Source organism: Panthera tigris, chromosome C2 (assembly GCF_018350195.1).
Source record: "Panthera tigris isolate Pti1 chromosome C2, P.tigris_Pti1_mat1.1, whole genome shotgun sequence".
Lineage (NCBI taxonomy): Eukaryota > Metazoa > Chordata > Mammalia > Carnivora > Felidae > Panthera > Panthera tigris.
Window position 1 is genome coordinate 125,476,019 of NC_056668.1, and position 18,303 is coordinate 125,494,321.

An 18,303-nucleotide genomic window follows, 5' to 3' on the forward strand; every position below is an offset into this window, starting at 1 on the left:
ATTTAATTAAAACTAAAGAGCAGTTTTAATATTTTCTTGCAGTACACCACTCAGTTTGTGTTGTACATATCACTTTGGAGTCTGTTTCACATTGAGGAAGGTAAACAGAATATTAAAGAAAGGAAGCAAAGTTGGAGGTGAGAAGTGCCCAGAAAAGGAATAATCACATAGAAAAACTCATGAAGATCCAAGAAATTGTAATCTTTTGTAAGGTGAAAAGGTACAAAATAGGTTGGAGACCAGAGGAAACATGTTGAATGAAAAGTAATAGTAAATACTTATGCTTACTATGTGCCAGGCACTGTTGTATATTCTTTACATATATCTAATAATACACATTTTATGAGATAGGTCTTGTATATCATTACTATCTCCATATTACAGATGAGAAAACTGAGGCAAAAGGTGTTAAGAAACTTGGCCTGAGGTCCCATCACTTAGTAAATGAATTAAACTCAAACCATCTAGCTCCTGAATTCATACTTATAACCACTACCCTATTCTGCCTAGTATACAACTGCAAGTATGTAACCTGAAGTAGCTGGAGAAAGGGTCACTCAAGTAACAATTTTGCTGTCTCCACTTAGACACCTTCAGTCATATAATAAATTTCCAGCTGTTTTTATTACCAGATGTCTTATGACTGACCAAATAAGTTATGGAATTAAATTAGTATCTTTTTGAAAGGACCAGTTATATTCTATTGATATATGTTAAATCTTTTTGGAGTTACGCCATTCCATTATATTGTTTGAAACATCAACTCTCCTTATGAGAAATGCTTAAATGAAGTAATCATAAGCCAACAATAACATTTGTGTCAGTGGGTACTGGCTTAAATCCACATATGATTGTGATTAGTCATGATGAACTATGTATTGAGATTGTAATTACACCCTGGACATTGCAAGATTTTTATTTTTCAGTTTTAAAATATATCTAGAGGGGTGCCTGGATGGCTCAGTTGGTTGAGCATCTGACTCCTGATTTTGCCTCAGGTCATGATCCCAGGGCCGTGGGATCCAACCCTGCGTCTGACTCTGTGCTGAGCATGAAGCCTTCTTAGGATTCACACTTTCTCTCCCTCTGCCTCTCTCCCCTGCTCACTGTTTCTCTTAAAAAATAAATAAATAAATAAATTAATTAATTAATAAAATGTGTCTATAAAACATGATTTTACAGTCATATAAAGGAACCACATTTATATTTGCTAATCATTATGGACACCTTTTAAATTACCTAGCTAAAGCTAGGTATTAAAAATTGTATTTCTTGGGGCACCTGGGTGGTGCAGTTGGTTAAGCATCCGACTCTTGATTTAGGCTCAGGTCATGATCTCATGGTTGTGAGATCAAGCCCCAGGTTGGGCTCCGTGCTGAGCATGGAACCTGCTTGGGATTTTATCTCCTTCTTTCTCTGCCCCTCCCCCTCTCAAGTGCACTCTCTCAAAATAAATAAACATTTTCTAAAAGCTCTATATCTTTTATTGATTTTGTATAACTTTTTATTTTAACAGCTGCTAAATGAACTATTTAGTCTTTCAGACTTATTTATACAGGATTTATTTTTTAATATTCACTTTAATATTCACTTCAATAAACATCCATTGAACATAACATTTGTCTTAGGAACTGTATATTTAGAGATTAACAAGGTTATAGCTCTAGAATATGAGTTCATGTTCTAAATGGGGGGAAAGCATTGTAAACTAATAGCAGTAATACCTTGACACATTCAGTAGTTGAGAAATATAACACCCCGTGAGAACCCATAGGGTGAATTAAATTTTCCGAGATGTGGGAGCATCACAAGTTACTTAGCCCTAAAACTAGGTTTTAAAGATCAATAGAAGTTCACCAGAAAAACCAGGAAGGAGCTTATCAGAAAGACATAGTTTGGATGTATAGGAGGAAACAGATACGAAACTGGAAAATATAGATTATGGTAACTAATATTTTTTTAAGATTTTACTTGATTTTTTAAAGTAATCTCTATGCCCATTGTTGGGCTTGAACCTACAACCGCAAGATTCAGAGTCTCACATTCCACCGAGTGAGCCAGCCAGGTGCCCCTATTGTATTTAATACTTATAAATAAGCCATCCCCCAAACACTTTTGTGCTCCTGAGCATACTAAACAATGTCTTAGATAAATGCTGGACTTACAGAGATAAGATAGAGGTTTGAAAATTACAACAAAAATTTTATAGCATTGACTTGTAGAATTTATCTTTCCAAATGTATTTTTGCATTATTTCTTTAATTGGTGTATATATACCAGTTGAATTTCTTGATACTTTAAGGCTGAGGTTTGCCAGAATTGGAAGAGTTATCTTAGGTTTAATTAGCAGAGGTCTGATAGTAAAGAGCATTTTCTCTTTAATTGCATTATGGCAGTCAGCCAAAATAATCTGTCTAAATAATTAATCTTTATGGCTATTTAACTTAAAAGCTCAAACAATATATTTAATAACCAATTTTATTTAGGCCACTCAGAATTTTGTTTTATAAAAATCCACTGGATCTTTCCAAGGATAAGTAATAGGTCTTTTTTTTTGTTCCCTTGACACACAGTTTTTACGCATTCTAACTTTTTGAGGGAAAGCAAAAGTGAAAAACTCATCCAATCACTGTGATATATAAGTTCACAGGTGATTTTGCATCTTAAATACTGACTGTAACATTGTGATAATTTAGATAATGGTACTCCAGAATTTGGAATTTCTCCTAGTAATTTCAGGAAATGGTATTCTCAAGGATGTTAATGTGGATAGTTTCAAACACGTTTTAATGTACTCATTTAAAGAAATCATGTGTCATTTGATATACCCAAAAGAATATATGTAATATATATATATAAGTATATAAATCTGCCACCCCCAACCTAACTGAAATACTGCTAATACTACCCAAATATCTTTGTGCTCTGCTCCTCCATTCTCCCATTCCAGTGCTTCTGGAGGTAATCAAAATCTTGGATTTTATAAAGTTTTCTTTTTCTTTTTGATAGATCATTTATTACCTTTAACAAAGTGTTTGTGAAGATCTATGGATGAGTAGAGAATCAGCCAGTGAATAAAATACATCGGCAAAATATTATAGTATGACAAATGATAGTAAATGCTATGCAGAAAAATAAAGCAGAGAAGGGTGAAGAGATTGGGAGTAGAAGAATGAATTTAAATAGGATAGTCAGGAAAACCTAAGAATGTGACCTTAAGTAAAGACTTGAAGGAGATAATCGAGCAACCATGGGTATGTCTAGGGGAAGAGAAAATTTCAAATGCACAAATGTCCCTGAGGCAGAAATATATATATATATATATATATATATATATATCTAGGGTATTAGAGACAACAAAGAAGCCAGTGCGGCTAGAGTGCACTGTTTTATATGTTGCATTTGATTGCTTTGTTGTCAGTACTTTTCCAAGATATAAAACAGGTCCTTCACATTTTTTTTCTTTGCATGGCATTAACTTTTAATTGACCACAATGTAGTTGTTTTGTAAAGTATCCCACATTTTTGTTCCTTTAATTTTTTCCTCATGGTTTCATTTAACTTGTTCCTAAATCTCTTGTATTTTATAATTGAAAGTTAGGTCTAATGACTTCATTAGATTTTTTTGCAAGGAAATTTCATAGATGATGCTGTGTATGTTAGGTCACTGTAGATAGTATATGCAATATCAGGTTGTTTAGGTAGGTTGCTACAATTGGTCACTTGTTTACTGTGATCACCATTGAATCTTTTTGTAAAAATGCTTTACATTTGCAACTATCAAATATTGGTACTCTGTTACGCTTATGCCACTCAACTTGCCACTCAGTGGTTTTAATATCCATCGATCTGTTTCTGAAATTTTTTATTTATTTTGAATGTAGAAACCAGTGTGTCCTGAAGTCTGGAAATAGGATATTCTGTATCAGTTGTTTATTAAAGGGTATTGGTCTCTTATGGGACTCTTAATCAGGCATCCCTAAACAAAAGAGTTATTCTTCCTGCAGGGAGTCAGGGGCAAACAATTCATTTTTGTTTCCAGTTGTGAATAAACCCAACAGTTAATCAAACCAGAAATAAGTCATTTTTGTCCAATAGTCATTTACTTCAGTAGATTTTATTAGTATTTGAGTATATATCACATCTCTCCTATTTGGTCCATCATCATCATTACTACCTTAGTTAGGCGCTCTCTGTCCCGCCTCCTTCGTTTTTGGATCTCTTGGCAGCAGTCTCCTTGCTCCATTTCCTTCACCTTTACTTCCAGTTACTCTCCACAGTGGAACCAGAAATATTTTTTAAAGCTCACATCTGTTCATGATACTTATTTGCCCAAAATTTTTCAGTGGCCACCCATTATCTCCAGAATAAAGCTTGGCTTTACTTTAATGAAGACTTTATATGAGGAAGGGGCTCCCTGTGACTTGGCCCCATCTTTTCTCTTGGTTACTACCACAAAATCTGGCTTAGGTTGCCAAACTTAAAGTAGTTCTGTAATCTCATTGTCATAGCTTAGCTTTGTTTTATAGGCACTTGCTAATGTTATTGCTTAGAATGCTGTTGACCCTGTTTCCCCTGCCCAGTTGCCTTTGCAGAGAATTGACATTCCTTCCTAAGTAGTACTGTGTACCCTTATAACGTTCCTATCATTGTACTTAATTTACTTGTTTATTTTTTATGTGTCCTTCTTTTCAACTAAAGTAGAAGTTCTTTAGAGTATGGGGGGAAATGGGAAGAAGTTAGCCAAGAGTATAATCTTCCAGGTGTATAAGTTGAATAAGTTCTGAGGATCTAATATACAGCATGGTGATTATAGTTAATAGTACTATGTTATATACATGAAAGTTGTTAAGAAATCTTAAATGATCTCACCAAAAAATAAGAAGTGAGTAATGTAATGTGATAGGATGTGTTATGCTAATGCTATGGTGTTAATCATTTTGCAGTATATAAATGTATCAAATCAGCTTCTTTTATACCTTAAACTTAACAGTGTTATATATCAATTAAATCTCAGTAAGGCTGGAAAAAAATAAAGTAGAAGGTCTTAGAAGAAGATCTTGTTGCGTTCATCTTTGTATGTTAAGAACTTGGCATAGGGCCTGTAGCATATTTATTGCTCAGTAAATACCTGAGTAGATGGACAGTTGGGTGGATGGATACTTTCTCCAAGTAAGTGTTTACACATCACCATTTTAAGCAGTCATAGTAATATGTCTTTGGGTAAGTATGTTGAAATTAGGTAACCAAAAGCCAGTTTCACCAAACACCGGTGATTTTGTGTGTGTGTGTGTGTGTGTGTGTGTGTGTGTGTGTGACATTGTCCATCAGCTGAGTTAAACAATTCTTTTTGTTTTTGTTTGGCTTATTTTTATTTTTTTAATGTTTATTTCTGAGAGAGAGATTGAGCAGGGGAGGGGCAGAGAGATCCGAAGTAGGCTCTGTGCTGACAGAGAGCCCATTGTGGGGCTCAAACTCCTGAACCATGAGATCATGGTATGATCCAGTGTCAGATGTTTAGCTCACTGAGCCACCCAGCTGCTCTTCTCTTGGATTTACTCTTAAAAGAGTATTTTATCTCTTCAGCTATCTATAGTTTGTGGCCAGATTGGGTTCCCAAATATCAAATGTTTAGGGATTAGGTAGTTAACCTTCCAACTCTGTCAGCTGAATGAGCTCTACCTTGCAGTGGACCTCTCTTAAGATTGTTGCTCTCATCTCAGGGGCTCTAAATTTTGTACTTTTTGTTGCTGGCTCTTATCTCTGAGGGTTGGTATCCCTTTACTTCTTTCCCCCATCATTGTCCCCAAAACTTCCAAAATAAACTTTTCCATTAGTTGCTTGTGTGTCCATTTGTTAGCAGAACTCTAATGTTCTTCCTTGGAAGAGCAATGACTAGATAATCCTTATGTCCTCCAAGGTTCCTATAGTAAACTAGATGAAGCTCCATTGTAGAGTTAAGAATATGTGGACTTCACAGTCCCAGAACTAGAACCCTATATGTCTGTTACCTAGGACAACTTCTTAAGATCTTATTTCTCTTATCTTTATATATACCAGTGTTTACCACAGTATACTGATAATACAAAATTACAGATGTGACAAGTGCATACAATATAAATCCTAGCTATGTTATGTTTTGTACATGGAAATTTCTCCCCTTATAGTCATCTAAATGTATTTGGAGAAACTGCTTTCTTACTGGACCTTTTTGGTTTGCTCTCTATTACCCTTCTTGCAGATTTCTGCCTGATACTCTTGCACCATGAGCTTCTTTCTTCCTTTCTATACTTGTCTCGTATTTGATAATGCTTACTTTTCATTAGTTTATTCAATAATTTCCTTGTGCAGAGCATCATAGTAAAACTGCACTCAAAGAATTTAAATACTAGTGGATAAAGGTATTTAGGCTACTTGATAATTATCTTTATTTTGCTATTATTATTTTGTTTTCTTAGCTTTGCTAAAAAAAGAAATTATTGCCTTGTAAAGGAAGTTAGTTTTCAGCATACCTCTGCCCTTCAATTCTAGACAGTTCTTTTTTTTTTTTTTTAAGTTTATTTATTTATTTTGAGAGACAGCATTTGTGTGTGCATGGGTGTGCGTTTGTTGGGGAGGGGCAGAGAGAGGGAGAGAGAGAATCCCAAGTAGGCTCTGTGCTGACAACGTGGAGCCCAGTGCAGGGCTTGACCCCACAAACCATGAGACCACGATCTGAGGCGAAATCAAGTTGTGTCTGATGCACAACTGAATGAGCCACCCTGGCGCCCCTAGACAATTATTTTTACATGGCATGTATAAATGTGTCTAACAAAGAGAAATTTATAACTGGTATTAGAGTAAAGCAAGAAACTGTCTTTTGAAGTAGATACAGATTTTTCTTTCTTTTTTAAAAATGTTTTTCCTTTTAATAACTTTTTGCACAATACAAAAATTTAAAAAGGATATAATAGTATACATTGTCAGTTTAGTTAGGAATTGAGCTAGTTTTGTGTTCTGCTGTTGATACCGTCTTTAGCGTGCCATAATCTTCATATTTCTCTGTTTTTCAGATTTTAACAGTAACTGCTGTTGCCTTGTTCATAGGATACCCAAAGGGGGTTTTCTCAGTATTCATGCTCTACCCTCAGCTTTCAGCTCTCTTGTTCTCTTGTGGCACAGAGCACTCCTACCCCACACTCTTGCGCCTCCATCTAGTGGTAGACTGGTGTTGCTTTATTGCCTTCTATTATAATGAGGGCATGGGGACTCTTTATTGTCCTAGTGCTAAGTCTTTTTTTTTTTTTTTTATGTTTATTTATTTTTGAGAGAGATAGAGCATGAGTGGGGGAGGAGCAGAGAGAGAAGGAGATACAGAATCTGAAGCAGGCTCCAGGCTCCAAGCTGTCAGCACACAGCCTGATGCAGGGAGGGCTCAAACTCACAAACCTTGAGGTCATGACCTGAGCCAAAGTTGGACGCTTAACTGACTGAGCCACCCAGGTGCCCCTAGTGCTGAGTCTTAATCATGCCTTTTGTGCCTGGAGCCCTTGAGGGACCCTCTCAACTTTCCTGGCCATTATTTCTGTGACAGGCCTCAGGTGGTTTCCTGTCCCCTTCCCAATGCTATCAAACCTCTGGTTTGATATTGGTATTAGGATTCAGGGTCCAGGCCAGTGTTTTGTCTTATTCTCTCCCCCAGATGGAAGATTTCTTCTTTTACCTTCTCCTAGCTGCAGTGATTCTTTGCCTGGCTATGGTGGTGATTCAGTTTGCGGACTCACCTCCATCAGATTGTCTTTTAGTTTGCAGGGGACGAAAAGCCTGGAGATGTGAGCTAGGCTTCTTACCTTTCCCACAGCAATTGAAGATCATCACCTGCAAGTCTGCACCAAGAGAGGTGCTCTCTGTTCTGCTCTGTCTCAGAATTTGTTTTTAAGTACCCACTTGAGACCTATGGAAAAGAGCTTTTGAGTGAGTGTAAACTCCTTGTTGTACCACTGTGACAAACTAGCTCACACTTCATCTTTGATAGTTCCTTAAAATTTTAGGCTCATATCTTCTTACTCATTTTTGTGGAGACCACCTTTTCTTCTTAGGCTGTGCCATACATGATAGAGCTTGTTTGTTTGATCTCTTCTTGGAGGGGCTTATTCTTTGGAATGATAATTACTTCAAGATGGGCTCAAGAAAACTTTTGTTGTTGTTGTTGATTCAGCTTATTCTCATTGTTGGTAGATTTCCACATTCTAAGTGAAAGCCAAACCCTATTGTTATGCTTTTGGATTTGCTTTTAATGGTTTTTTTTTTTAATACAAAAATTAATGCTATGTGGTTGAACCTATTGGTCTTTTATGACTTCTAATTTTTGTATTGTGTTTAGTAAAAGACTTCCTCACCCTGAGAATATTCTCCCATGTTGTCTGCCATTTATTTTTCTTTTCTTTTTTCCTTTTTTTTTCTTTTTTACTGGTTTTAGGTGTTTTGATTCATTTAGGAATTAATTTTGGTGTAAGGTGCAATATCTGTCTAATTTTCTTTGTAATGAAAAGCCAAATGCACCAAAATCACTCACTGAAAAATTCATCTTTCCCCACTATTTATAATTCTACCATAACAGTAGGATTGATGCCTGTAAGTAGTAGAAAATTTGACCAACAATGGCTTGAATTCACAGGAGTAATTTGTCTTATGCAAAATAAATCTGGGAGTAGGTAAAACATTATTGTACTGCCTCTCAGCAGTGCAGAGACCTAGAGTTTTTCCGTCTCCTTCTGTCATTTTTATCTCCATGCTTGTCCCCTTGATGGTTGCAAAACCACTGTTGAACATCCAGCATTACACATGAGTTTTAGATCACTGAGAGGGGAAGGGACAAAGGACTGAAGATGTCATACTTACCTAGTCTGGTCATGTTAAGGCTTTTCCAGAAGCCCCACCTAACCAAATACATGTTTTTTCCTCAGATATTTCTTGCACATTATTTTCCAGACCACTAACGAATCTCCTATCATTAGTAGGACTGTTCTTTCCTTCGATTCATTAGCTGAATTGTTTAATTAAGGTAGAAAATTTTAGAGGTCTCTGGGTGGCTCAGTCCATTGAGCATCTGACTCTTGATTTCAGCTCAGGTCATGATCTCATGGTTGGTGAGTTTGAGCCCTATGTCAGGCTCTGTGCTAGCAGCAGGGAGCCTGCTTGGGATTCTCCCTCTCTCTACCCCTTCCTCATTCACGCTATCTCTGTCCCTCTCAAAATAAGTAAATAAACTTAAAAAAAAAAAGTATTTGGAGCACCTGGATGGTTCAGTCAGTTGAGTGACTCTTGATTTTAACTCAGGTCATGATCTCACAATTCATAGGTTTGAGCCCTGTGTTGGGCTCTTTGCTTGCTGACAGTATGGAGCCTGCTTGGGATTCTCTCTCCCCTCTCTGCCCCTCCCCTGCTCATGCTGTGTCTGTCTGTCTCTCTCAAAATAAACATGAAAAAAACTTTCTAAAGAAGTATTTAAATTAAAAAAAGAAAATATTAAATATATGCAGCTAATAACTTCACTCATAACTAATTTTCTAGCAGAGTTTGGCCTAGAAAAAACCATATAGCTATAAATTGAGAATATTCAGGCACCATGTTCACAGAATTTCTCATTCTTTGCCTTGTGAATTTACATTTCTCTACCAAAATGTTTTAGGCTAGAGTAGGAAACCTCTAATTGGGTTCATTGTCAATTTCATGTTTTAAACAAGATGACACAATCTGGTAATATCAAGAGCCCATATTAGATTTTTATTCTTTGAAAAGTTGATAAATCTGCTCTGTAAAATAGAGTTATAGAACCCGTATATTGTAAAACTGGAAGAGATAAGGTTGCAGTTTCGGATATGAAAAATTAGGTTTGAACTTCTTAATGAAATGCTTATACTTTTGAATCTCTCAATTCTTAAAAATTCTATTTAAAATAACTGAAAGATGCTATATGCTACAGGAATCATGATTCGTTTGACCTGAATTCAGTAGCAGATATCCTTTCTAGTCTAAACTTCTTTAATATTTTTTGTTTCCTACTTCAGATTATCTCAACTAGGATACAAATTGGAGTCACTTTTTTTTTTAATGTTGGCTTAGAATAATGAATTAAATTCTGGTTCTCAGTAACAATTTTGAATACTTTATGAATTATTTAGTTGTGGGAAATCAAAACAAACAATAAATATAAAGTCTTCAGTGTACCTTCAATTTCTGTCCACATCTACTTTTGAGAAAAAAATGTTGGTTTATACATGGGAAAAAAAACTTTGATCAAATTGATATCATACGTCAAATTTAATAATGTCCTTTTTATCCTTTTTAGGACAGTGGTGATTATCCCCTTACCATGCCTGGACCTCAATGGAAAAAATTTCGTTCAAACTTTTGTGAATTTATTGGAGTCCTGATTCGACAGTGTCAGTATAGCATAATTTATGATGAGTATATGATGGACACAGTAATTTCCCTTTTGACTGGTTTGTCAGACTCCCAGGTCAGAGCTTTTAGGCATACAAGTACCCTTGCTGGTAAGTAACCACATTTTATTTCTTTTTCAATTAGATTTGTTAAATGTTCTATTCTAGTTAAAATTTATTTAGATTAAGTATTTAAATTAATTGCTGTGCTCCTGAAAAATACCATCTCTCCCCTCCCCCAAATTCATCTGAATGGCTTATGTTATCTGTTTAGGTAAGATATATGCTGATTTTGATAACTGGTATTTGATTGCCTTGAGAATGAAAATGGAAAATTTCTGGCAAATTTCAGCAAATTTCTCTCTCAACATTTAATTACTTTCATATATCATTATTTCATAATTCAGGATATTTTAGGAGTTCATTAGGCCATATTCTTTGATAAACCCCAAAATTAGTAGTTGAAGTTTGAGATTCAGTCTTTTTTTTAATTACATTGCTTTATTGCTCATTATTATACCTAAGTGTATAAATTTTTGTTTTTATATTTGACACAATTCCATCTAATTGCAATCACTGCACAGCCAGCATTCTTCTCCTGCTGTAATAACTTGATTGTATCTAACTGTAATGTCTCTGCAGTCAGTTCATTTAGGTCAGCTATAGATAATCTGGGGAATTGACAGGTTAGTTTTCACTTTTATTTTCATTTTAGAATTATCTAGAGAGTTCTCAGCTAAGTATATTCATTTTTTCCTTGTTTCTTTCCATAACAAGGCAATTTTATTAATTTAGCAATTGTTCTATTTTCCCTCAACTACTTTAACTCTGCTTACCTAAAATGACTGTTCTTTTTGATCTGTGATGTCGAGTATACACACGTGTGTGTGTACATGCACCTATGTGTAAATACTCCCAGATTACATCCTTTTTAGTAGCAGTGACTTTATATTCATCTTACACATTATCATAAGAAACGCCAAATTTAATTTTGTTAATTACATTTCATCTTGCATTTACATTGTATTTCTCATTTATCAAATATGTTTGAAACATTGGTTCTCAAACTTTTGCATGCATCAGAATCATCTGTGGAGCTTATTAAAACAGGTTGCATGGACTTACCCCCAGAGTTTAACTTTAGGTTATACTGATGATAATACTTTGGGGAATACACATTGCAAACCCCTGGTTTAAAATTTTGTCATATTCTGGCTTAATCAGTTGCCTAAAGCTGTATATTACCTTGGGTCATCCATACTTTTGTCCATTTCTCTTTTTTCATTTCTCTCTTTTTTTCTTATTTTAATGTGATTAATCCATATTAGTGTCCATTATTCTTTTAGTTACATGTCTGTATGAAACATGAAACAGTTTAGTAAAACCTTGGATTGCAAGTAACTTGTTTGTGAGTGTTCCCTGAGACAAGCAAACATTTCTAATACATTTTAACTTGATAAATGAACGGTGTCTTGCAATACAGTGTCTTGCAATACGGCATCAGTATGTGACCCCGAATGTCACATGATCACGACCGAGCCAGTGGCTCTTGAAATTTGCTTTGATATACAAGTGCTTTGGATTACAAGCATGTTTCTGGAATGAATTATGCTTGCAAACCAAGGTTTTACTATATTTGCTTTTGAGAGTAATATTTTTCTTATTATTAGGAAAAGAGGAATATCTACCCAATTTTTTTTAAAAAAGTAAAATAAAAATACAGTTATATTGCTGAAAAAAATTTCTGTACAGGACACACATCAGATACCTTAAATTCTGTGTTTTGAGAGTATTTTCTTCCTCATTATTAGGAAGAAAAAGAGATCTTATACCCAAGATCCTTTAAAGATACTGTAAATACACTATTATTTTTAAATTATCTGATGCTATACATTTTCCTTTCTAATTTCATGACTTTTGCTATCTTCTGCATTTTAGTTTACTCTTTTTTTCTTTATATGTTCTATTTAGTTTTCATCTTACTTTCTCCTATGCAGTAATGCCCATTTAGCTGGTTGTCAGATGCATGGTAAATGCAGCAGTTTGAAATAAATGGAACTAAACATAAAATAGAAATTGCTTCTAAATAGTCCAAGTTGCTCTCATAAAAAGTTTATATTTTCATCTCATAAGACCAGGAGAGAAAGGAGAACCAACAATGGAGGAATGAAGGAATGCCCAATGGAGGGCAAATGTTAAATGCTGTCCTGCTAATAGAACTATGAAGTAATAATTTATACTAAAAAGAAAACAAAAGATTTTGCTTACAGATATTGAGAGAGAGAATAACCTGGAGCTTTTCTGTAGGGGCAAGGTACTTCTCTTTAATCCAGAAACCTGTGTGTATTCTGTATAAAAGATTAAATATATGCCACATACTGTATTTAAGAACATAAGAGAATAATATAGAATATTTTGACTTTTAAAATGTCTCAGTTTCCTGAAAAATGCACTTAATTTTCATTTGCATTTGTTCTCCACTACAGTGTAAACAAAGTATTACATTCTTTTACTGACTTCATAATGGTCCATTCCACCTCCTTTCCATTGGCCTGTTTTTAGTGACTTTTATTATTGTATTGTTTTCCCTATTTTTATCCTTTTCATGACCTATATATGTGTTAATTTTAAATATTCTTAAATATATTTTAATTGTGGCTCTTCTGTTCCTTTTGAGTTGAGTAGCTTCCTCCTCCTTCCAGTGCCTTTCTGTCTTTTCCCACAGTTTACTCGTGATCATGATAGCTTTTGAAACTGCTTGATAAATACCATTTTGTTTTTACCTAAGCTCTTTGTATATCATGATCTAGCCTATTTCAATTTGAAATTATTTTTAAAAATATGATAAGAAAAATGGAAGGAGATCAACATATTTCTACTGATTTTTCAAAAGTAGAAACTTAATTTTCAAGTCATTTTCAAATTTACTTCAAAATATTACTATATGACTAATTAATGATCGTATCTCCCAAGGCCCAGTTTCATAAAATGTGGGACATATCAATCACCCACCCTTCAACAAAGCACAGAGATCTTACTGAGGACTTAATTCCAGACTAGATAATAATTATCCATATTTTCAAGAATTTTTTTTTCTCATCTTTGCCCTCCTCTCTCTCTCTCTCTCTCTCTCTCTCTCTCTCTCTCTCTCTCTCTCTCTCTCTCTCTCTCTCTCTTATGGTATGTATGCAAGGGGCAGATTAAAAGATAATCATTTTTATTCACTTTGCAGGACGAGTCTTGGGGACTAGATAAAATGGGCAGGAACATTTAATCCTCTGCTTCAAAGACTATGTGCATGGACAGTTACAAGGCAGTTATGGCCAGATATGATTATCGGCTTTGGAATAAAATGCTCCTTGACATTGCTTATATCTTAGCTGAGAAGAGAGACAATCAGGTTAGTTGTTCTGTAGGGTACAGATGTGATGAGTTGCAGAGCTTGATAAGTCATCAGAGTGATCTTATCAGTAGCACTTTTAATTGGTTTTCCAGATAACTCATTTTCTTATTCAGTTAAATAATGTGTCCCGTATTGTCAGTGTTTATGCATTGCATTTAATTGTATACTTTTTACCATATTTTTATTAAAAATTTTCATCATTCTGTAGTTCTTTAGGTCTGTTTATTCTACAGTTACAGTAGTCTCGTTTTTCCATTGGAGGTAAACTATGTTTCCTCTTTATTGAAATTCTTTTTGCTGTTAAATTTGAACAGACTGTTAGCTATTACATTTTCTATTTTCCTTATTATTTTTTCTGTTCTCTTAATTGGAATTTTAAAACATGCTCTCCAGTTTGTTTGAGGTAGTACTTCAGGTTGCAGTACAGTTTTCATTAACTATTAATCTTTAGAATTAAGTGCCCTTATTTCTGTTCTAAATAGCTTCCTCAGTTGCGCATATTGGAACATAGCTTGTGGATGTAATTTAAATAACATTTTGTCCTTATTTTGGTGGATTTAGAATCTGAGACTGGGCACATTTATTTATTCCTCAATTTGATGAAATTTTCATGAGGTAATAATCTGTCTTTTTTCCTCGAAGGTCAAAAAAAAAATAGCTTTGTTGTTTGGTGTTATGAAGATAATTCTACTCTCAAAGAGTCTGTTTTTCAGATCTATAGTTACATTATTTTTAGACATTTGCTTTAAAAATGTATGCCAATACTTTATAAAGTGTTTATTTCTAATTTTTGTTAGGTGGTAATTTGTAGGATAAGTAATGTTGATGTAACGTTATTTTTTTTTCTGTTTTCTCACCTATATGATTTTCTTTTATATTACAAGTAGATTAATATTGGCTACCACTCACTACTAAGGTGAAAATGCTAATTTGGACAAAGAGGATTAAGAACACAAAATTATATTAATAATAGCATGGTGATTTATTCTACTTTTTTCTGAGATGAATTCTGGGAAAATTAGAAAATGTGGTTAAGATCATCATATGAGAGTCAAGTGGTCTCAGTATGCTGGGTAGCCACACTTGACCACTGGTGAAGTTAATAGGTCACTCTCAGACCCTTGGGGGAATAAACATTTCTTTATACCTTATTGTTTAACATTATTATGTTTACATATAGTTAATTTTATATTGACGTATGATTCATTGCTGATTATCATTTCTTACAAAGTCACAGTCTCTGGACTTCTACTCTGAAGAAATATACGATATATGAAATTGCTTTGCTCTCCAGCCATAGATTGAAAATCACTTTGCATCAGTAAATTGGCATCTTTTCTTTCGCTTTCAGTTGCTGAAACCATATAATATAGTGGTTCATAGAATGGGTTCTGCACCAGACTGTCTGGATCCACATCCCTCACTGCCTTTTACTGGTTTGGTAACTTGGACAAATCTTTAACTTTCCTGGCCTTTCTTCACGTGCAAAGTGAGGAATATCATAATAGTGATCTCATTAAGAGAAATTAGGAGAGGCGGGGGCCTAGGTGACTTAGTTGGTTAAGCATCTGACTCTTTTCAGCTCAGGTCATGATCTCATGGTTTGTGGAATTGAGCCCCTGTCATGCTCTATGCTGAGCATCGAGCCGTTTGGAATTCTCTCTGCCCCTCTCCTGCTCAGGCACACTTGCTCTCTCTCAAAATAAATAAAAAAGATTAAAAGAAAGAAATTAGGAGAGCACAGACCAGTGCCTGACATTTAATAAGCTGTTCCTATTATTCTGTAATGACAAGAAGAGCTAATAGTGTTGGCAGTGTTTTACTTCATTTATGTTTTTATTCAGAACATATTGAGCACCTACTCTTAGTAATAAAAGACATTGCCAATGAGGAAATCAGAAATTAGATCTTTCAAAAACTCCTGTTAAGAAAAAAATAATTAAAAAAATAATAAAAACAAAACTAATAGCATGCATTTTTATTTTTTGTCTCGTCTTTTATTTTATCTATTTTATCACAAATTCTCTTTATTACATTCAGTTAAGTGTTTTGGAATTCTTAACTAGACAGTATTTTTGGTTTCTATGGTTAGGGCTTGACAATTTTAGGTCTGACATCATCAAAAAGCAGACTATAGAGTATAAATAATCTCTTCATTCTTTCTTATGTTCATTTTTTTATTCTTCTAAAGTCTTACTTTCTCATTGCTTTGTACTTTTACCATTGTATTTTTTGTTTTTTTTTTTTACTTCATAACCTTTGTTTGTTTTTATTAACCTCTGCCCTAAAGATAACAGTTCCCAGTTTTCCAGAGTTTGTGAATAGACCTTAAGTGTTCTCAATAATTGACCAAATTTGTGAATGCCACTATATCTCTAGCTGTATCTGTAAAATACAGTAAACTTTAAAAATTCAGTGATGTAAATATTTACTTCAAATATGTAAATATAGGTATCTATAGTAATGTGTTAAGTTTTCTAGTTAACTATCATTTTCTTAGGTTTATCTTTTTCATCAGATATGAAAATTAGCTTTCTTTTGGGGGCTAGCTTTTATAAAGAAATCATGGTTTTAAAATCACTTTACAAACATTGCTTATCATTATCTATTAGCTTGGTGACCTTAGACAAATCACTTCTGTGCCTCACTTTCCTCATCTGTATACTGTTAATACTAATAGTCCCATCTTGTAGGAATGAAAGGCTTAAATGAATTCGTGTTAAATGTTTAACATATAAAAGTCACCCAGTAAAATTGATACTATAACTACAACGGAATGACAGAGCTTGCTTGGCTTAGTTCTAAAGAGGGCAGAGAAATTGAGAAAATTTTTTGTATATATTTCATTAACAATTCCATATTGTACATTTAAATGTTTTCTGTGCATATAAAATTACTATAGTGATATATTCAGAAAAGGAAAAAAGTACAAAAATAAAAATTACCCATAGTTCTACTTATCATTGTGCCCAGAATATGTTTGTATTTCCTTTAGTTTTTTTCCTCATAAGCATAGTTTTGAGGGTTTTTTGTTTCATTTTTAAGCAAATAATAGTATCAATTTTATAGCATGTATTTTCTGTGCTTTTAATTTTTATAATCATGTATGATAAGGCAGTCTCATTTTCTAAAACCTTGATGTCCTTTAAGTTTCTTAACTTTTCTGCTATTATTTGAATCCTTCATCTTTTTTTTGGAAAAGATGGTGACCTATTTTTGGAAAAGAGAGTGACCTGTTAACTTCACCAGCGGTCAAGACTGGCTACCCAGCATACTGAGACCACTTTTCCATCTTTCCCTGTCATCTTTTGCTTTCTTTCTTAATTTATTCTCTTCTTTTTGGTTAGCTTATTTTTTGATAGCTTTGAAAAGAGGTATTGGGGAAGTATATATTTGAGATTTTACATGCCTGAAAAGTATATCATATACTCATGTTTAATTCTCTGACCCAATATAGAATTCATCATTGAAAATTATCTTCAGAATTTTTCCTCTAGCTTCCATTGTTGCTGATTATCATTTCTTAACAAGTCAGAAGTCCAGTGCTGTTTCAGCTTCTGATTCTGATCCTGTTTCTTTGGAAGCTTTTAGATTTTTCTCTTTATTCCTGGTGTTCTGAAATAGCATGGTGATACACTCTGATGTGTATTTATTTTTTCCCTTTCATTATTCTTGGTACTCTTTTTTGAATACCTATTGCTTGGATATTAATCTCTTTAATCAATCCTCAGTGTCTTATTATTTCTCTTCCATTTAACATTTCTTAGTGTTTTTTTACATTTTTCTTATACTTCCTCAAATTTATTGAACTTAATTTTGACCATCATATAAGTTTCCTAAGAGTTCTTTCTCCAGGTTTATTTTTTAAGTATTAGTTCATGGATGTAATATCTTCTCTTATATCTTTGATACTGTTCATTATTATTACTCTGAAGTTTTTTCTGCTCCGTACTCTTTTCTTCTGATTCTCTGCTCCAATCACTCTCTTTCATGTTGGAACCTTTCCTCAAATAGCTATTTCTTGGTATTCTGTTGCTTAGAATGTGGCACTACAAAGGCAGTTAACAGAGGGGCTGTGTATGTCTCTGTGAATGTGTTGTATTTGACAGGGTAAGGCAGTGGCTTTGTCTTCTTTGGTGAGCATCACTGTAGGACGGTTATGTGGTCACCTGGCATTTTCATTGTAGGCCCTAAACTGTTGATCATTATTTTCCCTGGGAAAGTTCAGCTTCTTTGCAGGAGGATCTTTCAATCTACTTAAGTTTAGTTGCTGTCTACCATTTGGGAGTTTGGCAGGGTGAAGCAGCATCCAGGGCAATCTGGACTTCACTTATATCCCTCTGATTTGTTTGATGATTCCAAATCTCTCGCTAATTTTGTTGAGAGAATAAACTTTCTGGACTTTCAAGATGGGTGTGTGGGGGAAAAATTGCTTGACTGCCCTAGGTTGTTGGAGTAGAGCCTTAGGGATTTAAT

At 34.2% G+C, this 18,303-nt stretch overlaps 1 protein-coding gene across 5 annotated transcripts in view; it reads left to right on the top strand.

Annotated features, from left to right (window-relative positions):
* The window catches only part of STAG1 (stromal antigen 1), a 402,258-nt gene that overhangs the window by 227,155 nt on the left and 156,800 nt on the right, over positions 1–18,303 (top strand). For 4 of the 5 annotated variants that reach the window (XM_042998579.1, XM_042998577.1, XM_007087414.3 and 1 more), the window contains exon 7: positions 10,331–10,535. In XM_042998579.1, the coding sequence (XP_042854513.1) occupies positions 10,331–10,535 (205 nt within the window). Of the gene's footprint in view, positions 1–10,330; positions 10,536–13,685; positions 13,825–18,303 lie in introns of those variants that run through there. The other variant, XM_042998580.1, reaches the window with a different exon arrangement.